Source organism: Bos grunniens, chromosome 22 (genome assembly GCF_055505025.1).
Source record: "Bos grunniens cultivar Pamir isolate PY7600 chromosome 22, Bosgru_T2T1.0, whole genome shotgun sequence".
NCBI classification, from domain to species: Eukaryota; Metazoa; Chordata; class Mammalia; order Artiodactyla; family Bovidae; genus Bos; species Bos grunniens.
Genome location: NC_141186.1, coordinates 38,213,144 through 38,235,507, shown reverse-complemented (window position 1 = coordinate 38,235,507; position 22,364 = coordinate 38,213,144). Strand labels below are relative to the sequence as shown.

Sequence of the window (22,364 nt, the reverse complement as noted above, 5' to 3'; positions counted from 1 at the left end):
CACACACACACACACACACACACAGGGCACATGACTGTAGCCTGGCCAGTTAGAGCACCCAGCCTCTTGGCTTCCGTGATTGTATTAGAGATAGACTGTGTTGTGCTGTGCTCAGTTGCTCAGTCATATATGACTCTTTGCAACCCCATGGACTGCAACCCACAAGCCCATCAGGCTTCTCTGTCTGTGGAATTTTCCAAGCAAGAATACTGGAGCGGGTTTCCATTTCATATTTAAGGGAATCTTCCCAACCCAGCATCAAACCCACCTCTGTTGTGTCTCCTGCATTGGCAGGCGGATTCTTTACCACTGTCCCACATGGAAAGCCCTTTAGAGATGGACACATGACTTAATTTAGATTTTTCATCTGGAGCACAGAGGGATGTTTGCTTCTGGTGATCAGGGTTAATGAGTTAATGAGGTGTGGGTATGAAGCTGCCATTTTGCCCACAACTAGGAAAAAGAGTAAAGTCAAGCAGAGGCAAGATTTGAGGAATGATCAGTCTGTGCCCTGCCAGTTTGTGTGTATGTGTGTATGCTCTTGGACTCAGTGATAATAAGATAAATCTCATCTCAAACTTCTCAAAAGAAGCCCTGCTAATCCCATAGAAGAAGGGAGTTTGGTTGGTAAGCTTTTCTTAACATGTCTTCTTATTCAGTTCAGTTCAGTTCATTTGCTCAGTCATGTTTCCTTCTTTGTGACCCCATGGACTGCAGCATGCCAGGCCTCCCTGTCCATCACCAAATCTCAGAGTTTACCCAAACTCATGTCCATAGAGTTGGTGATGCCATCCAACCATCTTATCCTCTGTCATCCCCTTCTCTTCCTGCCTTAAATCTTTCCCAGCATGGGGGTCTTTTCCAGTGAGTTAGTTCTTTGCATCAGGTGGCCAAAGTATTGGAATTTCAGCTTCAGCATCGGTCCTTCTAATGAATATTCAGTACTGATTTTCTTTAGGATGGACTGGTTGGATCTCGTTGCAGTCCAATGGACTCTCAAGAGTCTTCTCCAACACCACAGTTCAAAAGCATCAATTATTCGGTGCTCAGCTTTCTTTATAGTCCAACTCTCACATCCATACATGACTGCTGGAAAAACCATAGCATAGTTTTCTTATTAAGTTCAACCAATTGAAGATGTCAAATTATAGTACACTGGCCCACTCATCACAGACAATTAGACCCACTGAATATTTATATATGTGGGATTCTGAAATAATTGTCTAGATTTTAGATGAAAATCTAAACTTTAGGTTAAGCTTTCCTTGATTGAAGGAGCCAAATTGAGTACTGAATCCTAATTATAATCCTCCTTTTATTAAAAATCCTTATTTTCTCACTCACTTTGGTTCATGTTCATTGGCTTGATATCCAGACTATTAGGGTTGTCATAGGTTGGCCATGTGTAGAATTTCTTTCACAAGATTTAAGAAATTTGAGAAACTAAACAGAGAAATGCAAAACTAAAAGTACTTTCAGAAAAGAATGTTCTTGAATCATGGGACATATCCTGATTTAAAACAACTACTTTCTCAAGAGGACGCTTGGAATTAAAATAAAAATCTAGAGAAGTACTGCATGGTAGTGCAGGAGAGAGGTTCAATAGAAGAGAGAGGAAGTGGATTTTATCAAACTTTGAAATGCCAGTGGGTATTTCTGCAGTTGATGCCTATTCAGGATAAAGGATTAAATGGTTTTATTTATTAAAAGATTTTTATATGAGATGCTTCAGTCATTTGTAAAGAAGCTAAATTAAAGTCAATTGAATCAATATTTTTGAGCACCTGCTATGTGCCAAGGAATGCTAGGAACACAATCCCTAAATCTAGGGGACTAGAATCCTTTTCTCTTTCTCCACATGTTTTCTTCTGTATTGGCCTCATTGTTTTCAAGTAGGATCCAACATGCCTGTCTTAGGTCTTTAAGTCCAGAGGAGGAAATATGACAATTGATCGGGTCTACATCTGACATTTTTCTGGGCTCCAAAATCACTGCAGATGGTGATTGCAGCCATGAAATTAACACACACTTACTCCTTGGAAGGAAAGTTATGACCAACCTAGACAGCATATTAAAAAGCAGAGACATTACTTTGCCAACAAAGGTCCGTCTAGTCAAGGCTACGGTTTTTCCAGTGGTCATGTATGGATGTGAGAGTTGGACTGTGAAGAAAGCTGAGTGCCGAAGAATTGATGCTTTTGAACTGTGGTGTTGGAGAAGACTCTTGAGAGTCCCTTGGACTGCAAGGAGATCCAGCCAATCCATTCTAAAGGAGATCAGTCCTGAGTGTTCATTGGAAGGTCCGATGTTTTGAAGCTGAAACTCCAATACTTTGGCCACCTGATGTGAAGAGCTGACTCATTGGAAAAGACCCTGATGCTGGATAAGATTGAAGGTGGGAGGAGAAGGGGACGACAGAGGATTAGATGGTTGGATGGTATCACCAACTCAGTGGACATGAGTTTGGGTAAACTCCAAGAGTTGGTGATGGACAGGGAGGCCTGGCGTGCTGTGGTTCATGGGGTCACAAAGAGTCAGACATGACTGAGCGACTGAACTGAACTGAAGCAAAACATCAGATGTCTACTCCATGGGGACACTAAAATAAATAACTCTTGATCTCATGTTGCAAATGTCCCCATTCTTGAGGCCTCAGTCTGTGACTCACTTTCAGGGAAGAGATAAAGGATGGACAGGGAGTGAGTGCATTGGATAATCATCAGAGCGGAACATCTAAGTCTAACCTCTCTTTTCCTACCTGTAGCCTAAGAGGCCATTTGAGGTAGGATGAAAATGAAATGTCAAAGACCAGGGAGGATTCGTAATCTGAGATAAAGGCATATGCCCTCTAGGTGAGGCATGGACAGTCAGTGGGACAGAGGATATCTAGGTAGTATCATCTGCAGTTCTCATGCAAGAGCCCTTTATTGAGTATTTGCCAAGGACAGGAAGCTGATAGATACTCTACACACTCATTGGCTGATGACAATACAAATGATTGCTTAGTGTGATGACATGCATATGATAGGTACTCAATATCAGGCCATGCATGTCCATATAACTTGAATATCAGAAATGGACATAAGAAAAATGAAGATTTGGGGGAAAGTAAAAAAATCATCATTTAGAGCAGCCATTCTCAAGCATTAAGTCCCAGACCCCTCTACATTCTTATAAATGAGGACTACAAAGAGCTTTTCATTTGTGTGGAATATGTCTGTGGATATTTAGAAGATTACCAAATTAGAAATCAAAGCTAAGAAATGTATAAAATATAAAAATATGCATTTTATTAGCCATCAGAACAACAGCCACAACCTATAGCAGTTTTCCTTCTGGAAAACTCTATCGTATACTTGCAAGAGAATGAGATTGAAAGTGACAAATAACATATTAGTATTATTGTGAAATTAGTTTTGATCTCATGAACCCCCTGGAAGGGTTTCATATATCCTCAGGGGTCTTTGAGTCACAGTGTGAGAAGTTCTGCTCTAGAGTTTTCATAAACATTAAGTATTTCCAGGGAGCTAAATAGAAATATTGAATATGAAATTACTTGCAAGAATTATTTGCAGCATATATTCACATGGTTTAGACCTTGGTTTCTAATTATCAGGGGAAGAAGCAGGATTTCACTTCTGTTCGCTTCCGTTTAAACATTCTGTGAATCAAGGGAAAAAAAACACACACATAGAAGGGTTTTGAGTTTGGTTTTGTTTGAAATCTTTCCAATGACCACTGTTTTTTTCCTTTTGAAGACGTTTGGGACCCTTCAACGAATAGTTTAGTATCAGTGGCCTCATTAAAATATTCAAAGTTTTTCTGGTAGAATCTTTGCTAGATGTTGTATACAATGGTCTTTCATAGGCGATTGGTTCAAATTGAGGTGATGTATTTGGGAACAGATGTCCTGGAGGATGGCTTGGATAAGCAGGAAGGGATTAAGCAGGACATAGTCAAGGATTCCCTGAGACCCCAAACATGTATGTGGACTAGAATGGGTGAGGAGAGGAAGCTACCTCATGCCTTTTCCTGGGCAGCGTGAAAAACGGTCTCTTTTTCATTGTTAACTTCAGAGGCACAAAGTTGTCCCCAAGAATTCTTTTACAGGGATAGACAGTGTGGGATCACCCTGAGTGTCTCTCCATTCATTCCCACTAGAACTAAATATGCAAGAAAGCCATTTTCCTTGCATCTGTGTTTTGCCTGTGATTTGACTTGGTGCTCCGTTATAGGTAGCAAAAATAAACAGGATCCCTGCCTTCATGCTACTTAGAGCCTAGGAGGAGAGACAGGCAAAACACAGGTTCACAAATAAGCAGTGTGACTTCAGACAGGCACTAGAGCAATAAACAAAATAAATTAAGCAGTGAAGTGGGATAATGGGATGGACAGGCCCTTTAGATTAGGTGGTCAAGGGAGGTCTCTCAGTGGTGGTGATACTTGCCTTGAGAATCTGAATGAAGAGAAAGCTGACGGTGGACAGCTTGAAGGCCAGTTAAGAGGCCCCAGTGGGCGGGGGAGTTGTGTTCCAGGAAGAGAAAGTATCAAGTGGGTGTGATGATAGCAAACAAGTGGGCAAGATCCAAATGATGTCAGACCTGTAAGCCGCAATGAGGTGTTTGCATCTGGCCCTGAGTGGGAGGGGAAGCCTTAAAGGAGAGCTTTATGCCATGGAGTGACATGCTCTGATTTATGTAAGAGATTTCTGGTTGCTATGTGGAAAATGAATTCTTAGATGTCATGTTTCAAATGCAACTTGAAAAAAGTATGATTAATCCCCTGTTGCTGGCAAAGCATCAGGAACATGGATGACATTATGTTTGCTGACAATGAAGAGCAGTTTCCATTCTGAGCTGATAAATTTATTGAACAAACTGTGTTTAGTTAACTAAGATGAACAGTGTTTCCTTATGCCTTAGACGTTTTTTTGTTTTTTTTGTTTTTCCCAAAAAAAGAATTTGTGTATTTGTGGTAATATTAACAACCTGAAGAACTGGAAATTTACAACTTCACGGCCACTTGACAGGGCAATAGCTTTTCAGTGGTTTAAAGGAGATTGCATTTTGTTCTATATGTATGAACGATTCCTGCTTATTTTATTATAATCTGGCAGATATATTGAATTGCCTTCCCAGCAAGGATTCTGTTAGTTTCCCTATCCTGAACATTCAATGAGGTCGTTATTATGTGAAGAATGAAATGACAGCAGGCAGAAGAAGAAAATGACCAAATAACTGCTGATAAGGGTGACTTTTTGACAGAGCAGTATAGTAATAGAACGCATTGTATTTCTAGGTCTTGGAATTCTTCTTTTTGAAAGCATTTGGATTTTTAAAAAATCAACTTTAGTAATTAGACTTCTGCCTTGAATTTTGAGCATTGGAAACTGTTTGCAATTCACCTAGGAGTAGCAACTGCAATTGCCAGTTACATGCAAGCATTACAATAAAGCTTCCCTGGTGGCTCAGACAGTAAAGCATCTGCCTACAATGCGGGAGACCTGGGTTTAGTCCCTGGATCGGAAAGAAGGAAATGGCAACCCACTCCAGTATTCTTGCCTGGAAAATTCCGTGGACGGAGGAACCGGGTAGGCTACAATCCATGGGGTTGCAAAAGAGTCGGACACGACTGAGCGACTTCACTTTCTTTCTATTACAATAAATGTAATACATTATCTCATAATGTGAGTGTGTCTCATCCAGTCAGTTGAAGATGTGATGAACAAAAACTGAGATTTCTTGTGCAAAAAAAGGGGTGGTTGGGGGAGAAGTTCTGCCTTCAGACTGCATCATAGAAATTCTGCTTTTCCAGGCTTTGGACTTAAGTTCATGACATCACCTCTTACCTAGATCTCCGGGCTGCTGGCTTGCCCTGTGCATTTCAGACTTGCCAGCCCCCACACTCACATGAGCTAATTCCTTAAAATAGATTCCTTAAATTCCTTATAATATGTATCCCATTAGTACTGTTTCCCTGGAGAACCCTAACTAATAAACTCCTTTCCCCAGCAGTTCTGCTTCTAGAAATTTATCCAAAGAACATACAGATATCCAAAGATACATGTTCAAGGCAATGTTTCAGTGTTTAAAGATGGGAAATAAAATTTCCACCACTGGAGGACCATTAATAAAATTATTATGCGATGTACACTAATATAGAACATTCTAAACAATATGATAATTCATATATCCTCTAGGTATATTGGGCTTCCCTGGTGGCTCAGACGGTAAAGAATCTGCCTGCAATGTGGGAGACCTGGGTTCCATCTCTGGGTTGGAAAAATTCAACCCAGGGATCTTTAGGTATATTATTAGACTTAAGAATATGGCTGCTGCTGCTGCTGCTAAGTCGCTTCAGTCGTGTCCAAATCTGTGCGACCCAATGGACAGCAGCCCATCAGGCCACCCCGTCCCTCGGATTCTCCAGGCAAGAACACTGGAGTGGGTTGCCATTTCCTTCTCCAATGCATGAAAGTGAAAAGTGAAAGTGAAGTCATTCAGTTGTATCTGACTCTTCGCGACCCCATGGACTACAGCCTACCAGGCTCCTTCGCCCATGGGATTTTCCAGGCAAGAGTACTGGAGTGGGGTGCCATTGCCTTCTCCAAGAATATAGCAGATCTTCCTAAAAAAATAAGGTATTTGCTGGTCATCTTATTAGGTAATAAACAGCAGTTTAAAGACCCTGTTTGATTTCCGTCTTTTAAGTTGTTAATACTAATTGAAATTATGAGAAACCTTATATTTTCCTTCTCTAATCATTTCTGTATTGATTGAACTTTTATATATAGCATATTTTGACTGTTAATAAATCAAATCAGTTTGACCTAAACTCTAAACAAAAGGTCAGCTCAGACAGATTTCTGCAGCCCTCTCCCATGTGACCTATATGTGTGCCAAATATAAAAATCTTTTAGTTGAAGCCTTTAAATTGTTTATTTGTGAAACATTTCTGTACTAACTAGATAAAATGGACAACGAGAGGCAGTTGCCTGGACATTCAAGTGTAAAGAAAAAACAAACAAAACTCTGAGACTTGTTTGTTTCGTAATTCACTCGAGTATAGCACCATAGTTCAGGGAAGGCAAACAAGAAGGGGAAAAAAAAATTTCCCTGAAATATACAGATAACGACCTCATTATCTATTTTAATTTGACAATGTAGAGGCAGTCTGAGTTCCCTATGACTCAAACTCTATTTGAAGAAACTAAAATTAATAAGTCATAGCTTATGAGAATGGCAGTGCCTCTTTGCAAGTCATTATATGGTTTCAGAGGGTTTTTCTTCTTTCAGTGCTACTCCAGGCCATGCCCTGGCTTCCACAGATCCATTTCTTTTTAATCACCTTGGAGTCTACCTTTTTACTTTGAAATGTTTATCTATACAAATGCAAACTTGTAGAGAGGGGATGAAATTTGAAAAGATCCTACTAGCATAGTACACTTTCAGTAAATTTGATAAATATCTTTCTAGCCCATGGAACTGACATGCACATACTAGGGAGGAGAGCCAGTCATTTTCCAACCGTATCGTCATATGAACAAGCACAGCAAATTGCATAGAAAAGAGTATTCTTTGCAATAACCTTAATTGCATTTTCCATGTCTAGCTCAGTTCTCTCTGCCCAATATTCTCCTTAAGAAAAAAAGTATCTTCCCTAATGGTAAGATAAAGAACAGAAAAAAGTAATAGAAAGTGCCTCCCATGGAAACCAATAAGCTTTAGTTCATTTAATGCAGAATCACATCAAGGAGATAAGCCCTTGTGTTTAAGAGCCAGAATATATACAGTGTTTTTTCTTTCCCTTAGTTTTGTTTTCTTCTTTTAGGAAAATATTTTTAGTGAATGCCTGATGTGCTTTGGTTGCAAGTCTTGGAGATGAAGCTGATTTTGATTCAAACTTAGGGCAAAAACATCTGCAAAAGTGATTCTGGCTGCCTAAGCAATGCCTTTTACCTGAAAATAAGGAAGCTGGAAATCAGCTTATGTGTAGCAGACAGGAGTATAGGTACCACCTCTGAGTCCACTGACCTTCCTGGTAAAAGAAAGCATCATTAAAATCCCTGAGGTGCTCCTCAAAGGATATTTGTAACCTGGATTGTTTTCATTTTGCCTAGTAATGACCCCTTTTGTCCACAGATCAGGTAAACAGATCCTCTTCAGCTTCTGATCAGTGAGTCCTATGTCTCAGACAGAGTCTCTCCAGTTCCTTTGCAGGATAAGGACTTCAAACTTGTGTCCAGCTTTAGCAACCAGAGAGCAGATGTTGGAGCCTTCTTTCAGCTCTCAACTGCAATTGGCATGTTTCCCAAGACTCTTCTCAGTCCTCACACTGTCCCCATTTTCTGCCTTTTCCACCCTAAATAGATCCTATACCTAAGGGTCCATGAAGTCAGACACTCCTCAGATTTTGACCACAGCATAAAAGTACGCTTTAAGAGGTGCTGGTGGCATAAAGGAAATCCTTGCTATAATTAATGTCTTGAGAAACAGTTTGAAACCACCCATGAGCCCAGGAAATTTGGAACAAAATATCACAGATCCCAGACACTCCAACATTCAACCCATGACCACTCTCCTGCTAAGAAACAACCAACAAGGTGGAGATTAATAGAGAGAGGGACAGTGAAAAGTGAAAATCACTCATTTGTATCCAACTCTTTCCAACCCTGTGGACTGTAACCAGCCAGGCTCCTCTGTCCATGGAATTCTCCAGGTAAGAATACTGGAGTGGGTAGCCATTTCCTCCTTCAGGGGATCTTCCCAACCCAGGGATCCAGCCCAGGTCTCCTGCATTGCAGGCAAATTCTCTACCATCTGAGCCATGACTGACTGCAAGAAGTTTCTCAGAAAGGGCAGCCTTGCAGTGGGAAGTCAGTAAATAGGTGAGTGATAAAAACAATGAATAGTATTAAATACTATATTTTTTTCATGTGGGAGGTTAAGAGTAAAAGCTTTGGGGTCATATACACTCTGTTTTGGGCTTCCCCGGTGGTGCCAGTGGTAAAGAAGCCACCTGCCAATACAGGAGATTTAAGAGACGCAGGTTTGATCCCTGGGTCGGGAAGATTCCGTGCAGGATGGCAGTATGGATCCCAATATTCTTGCTGGAGAACCCCATGGACAGAGAAGCCTGGTGGGCTGAAGTCCATGGGATTGCAGAGAGTTGAACTCTACTGAAGCAATGCAGCACACACACAGACTTTGTTTGAAGGCCTTTGCTTCAATAAGTTGAATTACCGCTGTGCTCCTCACTTTCCTCTCCACTAAAAAGAAGGGAAATAGTACCCACTTTATCTAGTTTAAAGGTATGAGATAATACATGAAAGTCTTTGGCTTGGTGCCTAGCCTACTATGCACTCAAAAAAGTTGTCAGTTGGTGATCAGCACCCAGCAGTAGCAGAGGTGGGCTCACCATCACTGTCCTAAGTAGCATCACCAAATGCCATGCTTCAAGTTCAGTAAGAAAACCAGGGGAAATGGCAGTCAGAGGGGACTTGTCCCTTTCAACCTTCTGTATAATCTTCACTCCCATTCCTCACAACTCATTGCCATCCCGTCTTAGCTTCTCTAATGACTGGTGCATGGGGCTCAATAAATCCCTCGTGAATGAATAAAGGACTTGAGCATAGCGGACTTTTGCCTCTTCTCTTTGCCATCTGGGTGATCTTCGGTGATTCTTTCAAGTTGTCTGACCTCCAGCTTTCTCATCTGTAAACAAAGAAGGTTGCTGGGAAGAGAAAATGAAATGTGTTTAAAAGTATATGTAAACTCACAGGATCTTGTAGTCATTTATGTTGCAAATCATACAGGCTGAGCAAGTAGAGGTGTCTGCAAATGCATATGCAGATGCACTCATTATACACACACATACACACATATGACTAGCAAAGGAAAGGACAACCTAAAAACCAGACAAATGCCAGTATTTCCTGGAAGGAAGAGAGAAAGGAGTAGAGCAAGAGGATTTGAGTCTTTATCAACTGGTGCAAAGATTGAAACAGGAGCTACAGAAAATTATCTTGTGAGGAGAAGTGCGCTCAGCACCACAATTTGCCAGTTGCCCTCTAATGTCCACTTGGCCACATTAATCCTGGCTGTCAGAAATTCTGTGGCAGCAACTTTCTCCCCAATACCTTAATGCCTCCTGCATTTACTCCTGGGTGGGGTCACCACCCTTGGGATGTGTCATTACTGTCTTGCACTGAACCACCCCGAGGTATAATGTTAGGAGCTTAAGTCCTATTTTGTCCCGCACCCGGTGAAACATACTGTTCACCATTTCAAAAGTCTTATGACCAGATGCCCTTACTGGCACAGTGCTATCTGAAGATGAATCTGTGCTGTCCTTTACTCTCCTCCTGTGAAGAACCACAGATGCTATGATGAGCACACTTTCAGTACCTGAGGCAGTCAAGTTCATTGCCCTCTGCTTACTTATAAAGCAAATGTTAGGATAACCCAGGACAAAATTTGGAAACTTGGATGCTTTTAATGACTTTCTATTGGTTGGCCTAAAGGGATTCAACTCCATCATTGCTGGGTACCTTGAACGATGCCTAACTCAAGTGCTTTGAGGTGGAAGCAGAACGAATGTTGGTTTAGAATCTTATTTAGTGAAAACAATCCGTCTACCATTAGATTAGATGGCATGGGAAAGCTGGCTCAGCCATTTTTATACAAATATTTGACTGGAAGTCTAAGGATGCTGTAATTTTTGAAGCAGAGAGGTAGGAAAGTGTCATACTTACTAGTATAGCTCCTCCTAATCTGCTTGCATCCAAGACTCACCTCTGCCCTTCACTACCTATTTGACCTCCAGTAAGCTCACTGGCAGTGGCCACAGGACTAGAAAAGGTCAGTTTTCATTCCAATCCCAAAGAAAGGCAATGCCAAAGAATGCTCAAACTACCACACAATTGCACTCATCTCACATGCTAGTAAAGTCATGCTCAAAATTCTCCAAGCCAGGCTTCAGCAATACGTGAACTTCCAGATGTTCAAGCTGGTTTTAGAAAAGGCAGAGGAACCAGAGATCAAATTGCCAACATCCTCTGGATCATCAAAAAAGCAAGAAAGTTCCAGAAAAACATCTATTTCTGCTTTATTGACTATGCCAAAGCCTTTGACTGTGTGGATCACAATAAACTGTGGAAAATTCTGAAAGAGATGGGAATACCAGACCACCTGACCTGCCTCTTGAGAAATTTGTATGCAGGTCAGGAAGCAACAGTTAGAACTGGACATGGAACAACAGACTGGTTCCAAATAGGAGAAGGAGTACATCAAGGCTGTATACTGTCACCCTGCTTATTTAACTTCTATGCAGAGTACATCATGAGAAACGCTGGGCTGGAAGAAGCACAAGCTGGAATCAAGATTGCCGGGAGAAATATCAATCACCTCAGATATGCAGATGACACCACCCTTATGACAGAAAGTGAAGAGGAACTCAAAAGCCTCTTGATGAAAGTGAAAGTGGAGAGTGAAAAAGTTGGCTTAAAGCTCAACATTCAGAAAACGAAGATCATGGCATCTGGTCCCATCAATTCATGGCAAATAGATGTGGAAACAGTGTCAGACTTTATATTTTGGGGCTCCAAAATCACTGCAGATGGTACCTGCAGCCATAAAATTAAAAGACACTTACTCCTTGGAAGGAAAATTATGACCAACCTAGATAGCATATTCAAAAGCAGAGACATTACTTTGCCAACAAAGGTCCGTCTAGTCAAGACTATGGTTTTTCCAGTGGTCATGTATGGATGTGAGAGTTGGACTGTGAAGAAGGCTGAGCACCGGAGAATTGATGCTTTTGAACTGTGGTGTTGGAGAAGACTCTTGAGAGTCCCTTGGACTGCAAGGAGATCCAACCAGTCCATTCTGAAGGAGATCAGTCCTGGGTGTTCTTTGTAAGGAATGATGCTAAAGCTGAAACTCCAGTAACTCTGGCCACCTCATGCGAAGAGTTGACTCATTGGAAAAGACTGATGCTGGGAGGGATTGAGGGCAGGAGGAGAAGGGGAAGACAGAGAATGAGATGGCTGGATGGCATCACTAACTCGATGGACGTGAGTCTGGGTGAACTCCGGGAGTTGGTGATGGACAGGGAGGCCTGGCGTGCTGCGATTCATGGGGTCGCAAAGAGTTGGACACGACTGAGCGACTGAACTGAACTGAACTGAACTGAAGCTCACTACCTACCTCAAGCCTGTTTCCTCATCTGTGTAATGTGGGCAGATAGTACCTACTTGAGAAGGCTGTTATGATCTTTAAGTGAGACACGAGCAGTAAAGAAGCTAATACAATGCCTGGAGGTTGAAAAATGTTGGTGGTGGTTGACAAAAATATTTTTATTAATAAAGTAACACCAGCTTGCTTAATACTTTTTCAGACCCTACAAATAGAACTAAAAACTGTGGGTGCCCAGCAGTTCCTTTAGTTTAATTGAAGCAGGAGTGAAATGTTTAAAAGGCTCTGTTTAAGTGTTGGTAAATTTTTAAAAAGAAAAAGGAAAAATCTATTCTCACATGGAGGTTTTTTGTGGATAGGCACGATGTAGTAAAACCCAATGAAATTCAAGTACCTCTTGATTGAGTCATGCCAGCCGAGAAGGGCATAATACATTTGAAATCAACAAATTGGATTTGGCCTTTTTGCAGTCTCAGCGATTGCTTCCTGACTAGTCCGTTACAAGAACAAAAGTAGGCCCATCAGCTTCCAGATTCCATCGACTAACACTATCTGTACAGAAGAGGTTTCCCCTTGTTTAGGTTCTGAATGAATAATATTTGCTTCCAAAGTTATTATAGCTGATAAACACATGGTGACTCTAAAATCTCTCTCTCCGAAATGAAGCATGCAAATTTATGCATATGTATGTAACTATTGCCTAGAAGAACCTTTCTGGTAAAATATATATGTTTAGCAATAAATGCCATCCCATAGCATTAAAAGTGTTTAGCGACATGAATTATTATGCTCAGACCATTTTCAGCTGACATGCCCTTCCTTTACAAATGATGCCCATTCCCTTCCACAGAACAGGCACCATAATACAGCTGCACTTCTGTTTCCCCTTGGTCCTGAGTTTACCCGTGTGGCTTCAAGCTAAGTACCAAGCTATAGATAATTGGTATTAATAAGCACAGGGAATTTGTTAGTGATTTTTTTTTTTTGTCTTGCACTTAAGCACCATTACATTTACTGTAAATCAATACAATAAATTAGCAATGACGAAAATGTTGGTATTCAGCTGATTGCATAGAAAAAAAATTATTTTGTTCTCCCCCTCCCTGCTGCTCTCTGTGTACTCAAAAATTGCAGACCCAATCTGTCCATGTGAGCTGAGGGATCTGGTGCGTTAGAAGCGTTGCAGATCCTGACACCTGGACAGGAGGTGTGCATGTTTCTAAATAGTCGCCACAGGTGACGTGGTCCTGACTGTTGTTTTTGTTTTACATGTTGTTTATTATAAGGGAATCTTTCCAGTATTGGTCTTCAGATAAAGATTCACTCCTGAGTATGTATCCAAAGAAAATAGTAATACAAATAGAAAAGATATATGCACCCTCATATTCACTGCATCATTATTTACAATAACCAAGATATGGAAGCAACCTAAGTGCACATTAATAGATGAAAGGATAGAGAAGATGTGTGTGTAATGGCAAGTTAGCCAAAAAAGAAATGAAGTCTTGACATTCTTGACAACATGGACGAACCTAAAGGGTGTTATGCTTAGTGAAATAAGTCAGACAGAGAAAAACAAACACTACATGATTTCCACTTATGTGTGGAATCTAAAACACATGTTCAAACATAACAAAACAGAAACAGAGTTATAGATACAGAGAACAGGAGAACAATCGGGTGATTGCCAGAGGGAAGGAGGGTGGGAGGAGGAGAGAACTAAATGAGGGAGATTAAGAGGCTGCAAAAAAAAATGAGTGGCAGGTATGAAATGTACAGTGTGGGGATTACAGTCAATAACTATGCAATATCTTCATATGATAATATCATGACTAGACTTATCATGGCGATCATTTTGAAACGTGTAGAAATATCAAGTCACTTTGTTGTACAATGGGAACTAATACAGTGCTGAAGGTCACTTACAGGTCAAAAATGAACAAACAGATTCATAGAAAAAAATCAGTCAGATTTGTGGTTACTGGGGGTGAGGGAGGAATTGGATGAAGACATTCAGAAGGTGCAAATTTCCAGTTATAAAATAAATAAATACGAGGGACATAATGTAAAATAGGATAAACATACTATATGTTATATATGAAAGTTAAGGAAATAAACTCTACAGTTGTCATCACTAGGAAAAATAAAGAAGATAAAAGACCCGAGTCTATAATCTGACCCACAGGACCCAGCACTGAGGGTCTCTGGCTACTTTTCCATCTCATCCTACAACATTCATATTCTTTCCTGCCATATTCCAGTTTCAAGCCATATTTCATCATTTCACATGTGCTATGCTTCTTGCTTTTTTGGAATCTTGGTACATGCTCTTTCATCTCTATTTTTTAACAGTTTTAATTGAAATATAATTCACATAGCTTAGCATTCATTCATGTAAAATGTACTGTTGAATGACTTGTAGTGTTTAACAGCATAAGGCTCTATCACCACAGTCAATTCTAAAGTGTTTTTGTTACCCCCAAAAGAAATCCTGTACCGCTTAGTCATCATCCCCAATTCTCACCAACCAGCCCTTGGTGAACACTAGCCTGCTTTTTATTGCCATAAATTTGCCTATTCTGAACATTCCCTTTACATGGAATCATGCAATCTATGGTCTTTTGCAACGGGCTTGTTTCACTTAGCATAATGTTTTCAAGAATCATCCATGCTGTAACATGTATCAGTACTTATTCCTTCTTATTGATAAATAATATTCCAACCTATAAGTATATATCACATTTTATTCATCCATTCATCAGCTGAAGATGTTTGATTGTTTCCACTTCGGGGCTGATATGAACATTCTAGTACAAGTCTAGTACAGACAAATGTTACCATTTCTCTTGGATGTGTAATAGGTAGGAATGGAATTGCTGGACCATGCCATAGCTCTAGGTTTACCACTTGAAGAACTGCAAGACTGTTTTCCAAATTATGGAATTTCCTGCTTTCTAAGGAATTTGCTATTCTAATCCTATCCTGTTATTCCAGTCTAATCTCGCTAACTCATTCCAATTTTATAATCATTTTGATTATAACCATCCTACTGGGTCTGAAGTCATATTTCATTGTGCTTTTTTCTCAACTTTTGGTCTGGACAATTTTCTACTCACTTTTCAAGTTGCAGCTTAAACAATCACTTCTACAAGCAATCTTACCTTGACCACCTCATCCCCAAACTAGTCTTTGGGTCTTCTCAGAAAGCCATTTTTCCCCTCTAAACTCAAAGTTCAACGTGTGCAGAGACCAGCCCATATAGCTTTGTTCCCTACTTTATCCCCAGAATCTAGACACTATGTGAACTACAGAGCTTCTTGTTAAAAATGAGTTGAATGAATGATCCATTACATAACAGTGAGAAAAAAAGGGGGGGGCTCATTATCTGAAAATCACCTCTATCAGAATAATTGGCATGATTACCTTTTTTAATTTATTTCATTTTTCAGCATTCCCACAGACTCAACTACTGAGAAATATTTTAGTATGTCTGGCAAGGGAAAGAAAGAGTCTCTACAGTATAACCATGATGAATGCTTCTATTTCCCTGAGTTGTACTGCAGCTGTACGCTTTTCTGGTTTATAAGAAACAGGAGGAGGCTCAGTATAAATAAGCAAAATCAAGTGGACAATGTAAACAGTTTATTTTTTAAAGTCCAACAGTAAATGAAGAAGAATAGATTTCTGAGACATAAGGGGGACTGGCGCTTCCTGTTTGGGTTGTCAACTAGGCTACTTCTAACAGTTTTAATTCAGTAGCTCTGGGACAGACCCCAGAATAAACATTTTTAGCAGGACTTATAGTTGTGCTAGTTGTCCATGGGCTCCACTTTTTAAAAAATTCATCCTAGTTAATATTTTCAGTAATCAACAGAAGCAAATTAACATAACAGTTTAAAATTTTCTGGCCCTATTTACTAGCCTTGTGGTTTAGCACAAATCATTTAATCTTTTTAAAGCCTGTATGTTCTTGTATAAAGGGGGAATGGACAATTAAGTGCCTACCTCATAAGGCTTTTTGTTAGCATCAAATGAAATAATACATATAAAGTGTAGTATCTGGCACATAAATTCTTGGGTATGTTCGTTGTATTGGTATTATTCTTTTATTATTTTGTATTATCTAGGAGAATGTACACAATAAATCCATTTAAAGGAATTAGCTTTTGCTTAGTAAGAGAAATACTCCTTAAGCTTAAGTTGGGAATTTATCAGGTTCATCAATTGTTTTATTATCATGTTACTTTTATAGGTAATTTTTCCAGATGGTCCTTTACTGATATTGCTAACGCTTGTTCATTTCTATTTCCAAGTTCTTTCCAATACTTAATAAATGATTTAGGCATTTCTGAAGAAACCTAATTTTGGCTCCTCTACTACTACCCTCCAAAATCTTATTTTTCTCTACTAAATAATAGAGAAAGGGGAGGAGAAGAGAGCAACAGAGGATGAGATGGTTTAATGGCATCACCAACTCAGTGGACATGGGTTAGAGCAAACTCTGGGAGATAGTGAAGGATGGGGAAGCCTGGCATGCTGCAGTCCATGGAGTTGCAAAACGTCGGACACGACTTAGCGACTGAACAACAACGTCACTATGACCCTGAATGCTATCCTGATATATCTTGTTCTCTAAAATAGAAATTCTCAAAGTTCAGTCAAACTAGGGTCTATCAATCATCTTATAGAATCAAGAATGTTTGTTTACTTATCCAACTCCTGTTTACTGAGTATCTAATTAGTGTCAGGGATTCGTGATTTACAGAGAAGAAAATCAAGATCCCAAATCCAAGGGAGACAGAAAAAAACAAAAACAAACAAGAAAATACATCACCAAGGCAATGTAGCTGGTATTGAGTGCAATGAATGACATGAACAGGTTGATGTCATAGAAATGTCTAAGGGAAAGGAGCTATTTTAGATTGGCAGGAAAAGACTCTCCCAGGAGATGACATTTTAAGTTGTCACTTGAGTGCTGCAAAGGAACCAGCCATGGGCAATGTCAGGGAAGAGTGATTATGGAAAAGAGAAGAGTCAGTGAAAAGACCCTAAAGCAGGACCTGCTGGGTCATGTTTAGGAGTTAGGGTATGAGTCCAAGGATGGTGAGAAAGCACTGGAGAATTTCAGGGAGAAGATGTCATATTCTAATCCGTCGTCAATTTCAGGTTCGCTTCCCCCTTCCCTTCTTGTCTTTCATGTAACTAGCTACTGTGAAGCCCAGTGCGATGATGTTTAACTGCAGTATCACTGCCACAATCCCAACTGCAACCTCTGTAAGTTCTCGTGTCACAGAGGCATGCCATGTAAGATCCCAAATCAAATCTCACTTTAAGGTTTCTTGGTATGAACCGTTTTTAAAGGCTTTATTGAGTTTGTTAAAATATCACTTCTGTTTTATGTTTTGGTTTTTTTGGCCCCAAAGCATGTGGGATCTTAACTCCCCAACCAGGGATCAACCCCCTGCATTGGAAGGTGAAGTCTTAACCCCTGGACCACCAGGAAAGTCCTCAGATCTCACTTACTGGCATTCTCGCTTTCTCTCCTTGGCGTGTTAATGATTCCCCTCTCTGGTTTCTCTGATACTGTAGGTTACACCAGGTGACCTTTGAGGTGCCCACCTGCGAGGGGAAGGAGCGACAGAAGGTGTCCCTGATTGGGGACTCCTCGTCCTCGGCAGAGTTCTTCGTCACCGTCGCCGTCTTCGCCTTCCTCTACTCCTTGGCCGCCACTGTCGTTTACATTTTCTTCCAGAACAAGTATCGAGAGAACAACCGGGGTCCACTCATCGTAAGTGGTTTGCTTTATGAAATAATTTTTTCTGTCGTTTCTAATTTCTTTCTTCCAATGCTTAAAGGGCTTACCCGAGTCCTCAGGGCAGGTATTTGAAAAGCAATCACATTCTTTTTCATCCAGATCCCTTAGATCTAAGATGAAAAAATGATGCCTGTCATTCTTTTGTGCCCCTGTACTGAAGAAATATCATTAGACTTGCTAGAAACTCTTCTGAAATAGATGGTTGGAAATCTCACGAGGTCATGGAAATAGTAGTGAGGCTTGCTGCAGATTTATTGGTAATTCCAGTATTATGGAGTTAATCGACCATTTTTTTCTCACTGGTTGTTGAGACAGTGTGACTTGTACTTACTTGAAATATGTTGTTCCTCTAGGATGTGATAGACTGGTCATAGAGTGGTTTAGTTTGAAGATGTAGCTCTCCGTCTCTGAATTTCAATCTCTCTCTCTCATCTTATCTCTTTCCACCACCAACCCTGGTGACTCAGATGGTAAAGAATCTGCCTGCCATGCAGGAAACACCCTGGTTTGATTCCTGGGTCAGAAAGATTGCCTGGGGGAGAACATGGTAATGCAGTCCAGTATTCTTGCCTGAAGAATCCCATAGACAGAGGAGCCTGGCAGACTACAGTCCGTGGGCTCGCAAAGAGTTCAACATGACTGAACCGACTTAGCATGCACATACCACCAACCCCCTCTACTTCCTGTTTCCTTACACAGTAGTTCAAGGACTCATCTGGGTGAAGCCACGCTAGCGGGTGAGAGACTATAGACACCTAGGGGGATGCAGCAACTCCTGGAGGGGTACATGGTGTAGATAACTTTAAAGAAATGTATTTCTCAGCCTTCACATGTACATTTGCCTAAAATTTATCTTACTGAGAATGCCCTGGTTCTGAAAATATCTTTCTTAATCACCTACTCCCCTTTTATAAAAGAAAATATCCTTTTTTTTAGTTCAGTTCAGTCACTCAGTAGCGTCCAACTCTTTATGACCCCATGGACTGCAGCACGCTAGGCCTCCCTGTCCATCACCAACTCTCAGAGTTTACTCAAACTCAGGCCCATTGAGTCAGTGATGCCATCCAACCATCTCATCCTCTGTCATCCCCTTCTCCTCCCACCTTCAATCTTTCCCAGCATCAGGGTCTTTTCAAATGAGTCAGCTCTTCGCATCAGGTGGCCAAAGTATTGGAGTTTCAGCTTCAGCATCAGTCCTTCCAATGAATATTCAGAACTGATTTCCTTTAGGATGGACTGGTTGAATCTCCTTGCAGTCCAAGGGACTCTCAAGAGTCTTCTCCAACACCACAGTTCAAAAGCATCAATTCTTCAGCACTCAGCTTTCTTTATAGTCCAACTCTCACATCCATACATGACTACTGGAAAAACCATCACCTTGACTAGACAGACCTTTGTTGGCAAAGTAATATCGCTGCTTTTTAATATGTTATCTAGATTGGTCATAACTTTCCTTCCAAGGAGTAAGCGTCTTTTAATTTCATGGCAGCAGTCACGTGATTTTGGAGCCCAAAAAAATAAAGTCTGACACTGTTTCCACTGTTTCCCCAACTATTTTCCATGAAATGATGGGACCAGATGCCATGATCTTCGTTTTCTGAATGTTGAGCTTTGAGCCAACTTTTTCACTCTCCTCTTTCACTTTCATCAAGAGACTCTTTAGTTCTTCTTCACTTTCTGCCATAAGGGTGGTGTCATCTGCATATCTGAGGTTACTGATATTTCTTCTAGCAATCTTGATTCCAGCGTGTGCTTCATCTAGCCCAGCGTTTCTCATGATGTACTCTGCATATAAGTTAAATAAGCAGGGTGATAATATACAGCCTTAACGTACTCCTTTTCCTATTTGGAACCAGTCTGTTGTTCCATGTCCAGTTCTAACTGTTGCTTCCTGACCTGCATACAGATTTCTCAAGAGGCAGGTCAGGTGGTCTGATATTCCCATCTCTTTCAGAATTTTCCACAGTTTATTGTGATCCACACAGTCAAAGGTTTGGCATAGTCAATAAAGCAGAAGTAGATGTTTTTCTGGAATTCTCTTGCTTTTTTGATGATCCAGCAGATGTTAGCAATTTGATTTCTGGTTCCTCTGCCTTGAACATCTGAAGTTCATGGTTCACGGATTGTTGAAGCTTGGCTTGGAGAATTTTGAGCAATACTTTACTAGCGTGTGAGGTGAGTGTAATTGTGCAGTAGTTTGAGCATTCTTTGGCATTGCCTTTCTTTGGGATTGGAATGAAAACTGACCTTTTCCAGTCCTGTGGCCACTGCTGAGTTTTCCAAATTTGCTGGCATATTGAGTTCAGCACTTGAACAGCATCATCCTTTTAGGATTTGAAATAGCTCAGCTGAAATTCCATCACTGCCACTAGCTTTGTTCATAGTGATGCTTCCTAAGGCCCACTTGACTTCACATTCCAGGATGTTCGGCTCTAGGTGAGGGATCACACCACCATGATTATCTGGGTCATGAAGATCTTTTTCGTACAGTTCTTCTGTGTATTCTTGCCACCTCTTCTTAATATCTTCTGCTTCTGTTAGGTCCATACCTTTTCTGTCCTTTATTGAGCCCATCTTTGCATGAAATGTTCCCTTGGTATCTCTAATTTTCTTGAAGAGATCTCTAGTCTTTCCCATTCTATTGTTTTCCTCTATTTCTTTGCACTGATCATTGAGGAAGGCTTTCTTATCTCTCCTTGATATTCTTTGGAACTCTTCATTCAAATGGGTATATCTTTCCTTTTCTCCTTTTCTTTTTGCTTCTCTTCCTTTTACAGCTATTTGTAAGGCCTCCTCAGACAGCCATTTTGCTTTTTTGCAATTCTTTTTCTTGGGGATGGTCTTGCTCCCTGTCTCCTATACAATGTCACGAACCTCCATCCATAGTTCATCAGGCATAGTTCATAGTTCATATAGAGCTTCTCCATCTTTGGCTTCAAAGAATATAATCAATCTGATTTTGGTATTGACCATCTGGTAATGTCCACGTGTAGAGTCTTCTCTTGTGTTGTTGGAAGAGGGCGTTTGCTATGACCAGTGTGTTCTCTTGGCAGAACTCTATTAGCCTTTGTCCTGCTTCGTTCTGTACTCCAAGGCCAAATTTGTCTGTTACTCCAGGTGTTTCTTGACTTCCTACTTTTGCGTTCCAGTCCCCTATAATGAAGAGGACATCTTTTTTGGGTGTTAGTACTAGAAGATCTTGTAGGTCTTCATAGAACTATTCAACTTCAGTTTCTTCAGCATTACTGGTCAGTGCATAGAATTGGATTACCGTGATACTGAATGCTTTGCATTGGAAATGAACAGAGATCATTCTGTCATTTTTGAGACTGCATCCAAGTACTGCTTTTCGGACTCTTTTTTTGACTATGATGGATACTCCATTTCTTCTAAGGGATTCTTGCCCACGGTAATAGATATAATGGTCATATGAGTTAAATTCACCCATTCCAGTCCATTTTAGTTCTCTGATTCCTAAAATGTCTATGTTTACTCCTACCATCTCCTGTTTGACCACTTCCAATTTGCCTTGATTCATGGACCTAACGTTCCAGGTTCCTATGCAAAATTGCTCTTTACTGCATCGGACCTTACTTCCATCACCAGTCCTGTCCACAACTGGGTGTTGTTTTTGCTTTGGCTCTGTCTCTTCATTCTTTCTGAAGTTATTTCTCCACTGATCTCCAGTAGCATATTGGGCACCTACCGACCTGGAGAATTCATCTTTCTGTGCCCTTTTTGCTGTTTCATACTGTTCATGGGGTTCTCAAGGCAAGAATACTGAAGTGGTTTGCCATTCCCTTCTCCAGTGGACCACATTTTGTCAGAACTCTCCACCATGACCCATCTGTCTTGGGTGGCCCTCCAAGGGATAGCTCATAGTTTCATTGAGTTAGACAAGGCTGTGGTCCATGTGATAGATTGGTAGGTTTCTGTGCTTGTGGTTTTCAGTCTGCCCTCTGATGGAGAAGGATAAGAGGTTTATGGAAGCTTCCTGATGGGAGAGACTGACTGAGGGGGAAACTGGCTCTTGTTCTGATGGGCGGAGCCATACTCAGTAAATCTTTAATCCAATTTTCTTTTGATGGGTGAAGCTGTGTTCCCTCCCTACTATTTTCCTGGGGCCAAACTATGGCAAGGTAGTGAAGATAATGGTGACTCCCTCAAAAGATCCCATGCATGCACTGCTACACTCAGTGCCCCCAACCCAGCAGCAGTCTGCCACCAACCCACACCTCCGCTGGAGACTCCCGGACATTCCTGGCCCAGTCTGGGTCAGTCTCCTGTAGGGTCACTGCTTCTTTCTCCTGGGTCCTGGTGCACAAGGTGCTGTTGTGCCCTCCAAGAGACTATTT

At 40.8% G+C, this 22,364-nt stretch overlaps 1 protein-coding gene across 2 annotated transcripts in view; it reads left to right on the top strand.

Moving 5' to 3' along the window:
* Positions 1–22,364, top strand: part of SYNPR (synaptoporin) — a 295,868-nt gene that overhangs the window by 221,590 nt on the left and 51,914 nt on the right. For both annotated transcript variants that reach the window (XM_086367052.1, XM_086367053.1), the window contains one exon: positions 17,784–17,982. In XM_086367052.1, the coding sequence (XP_086223178.1) occupies positions 17,784–17,982 (199 nt within the window). The remainder of the gene's footprint in view (positions 1–17,783; positions 17,983–22,364) is intronic.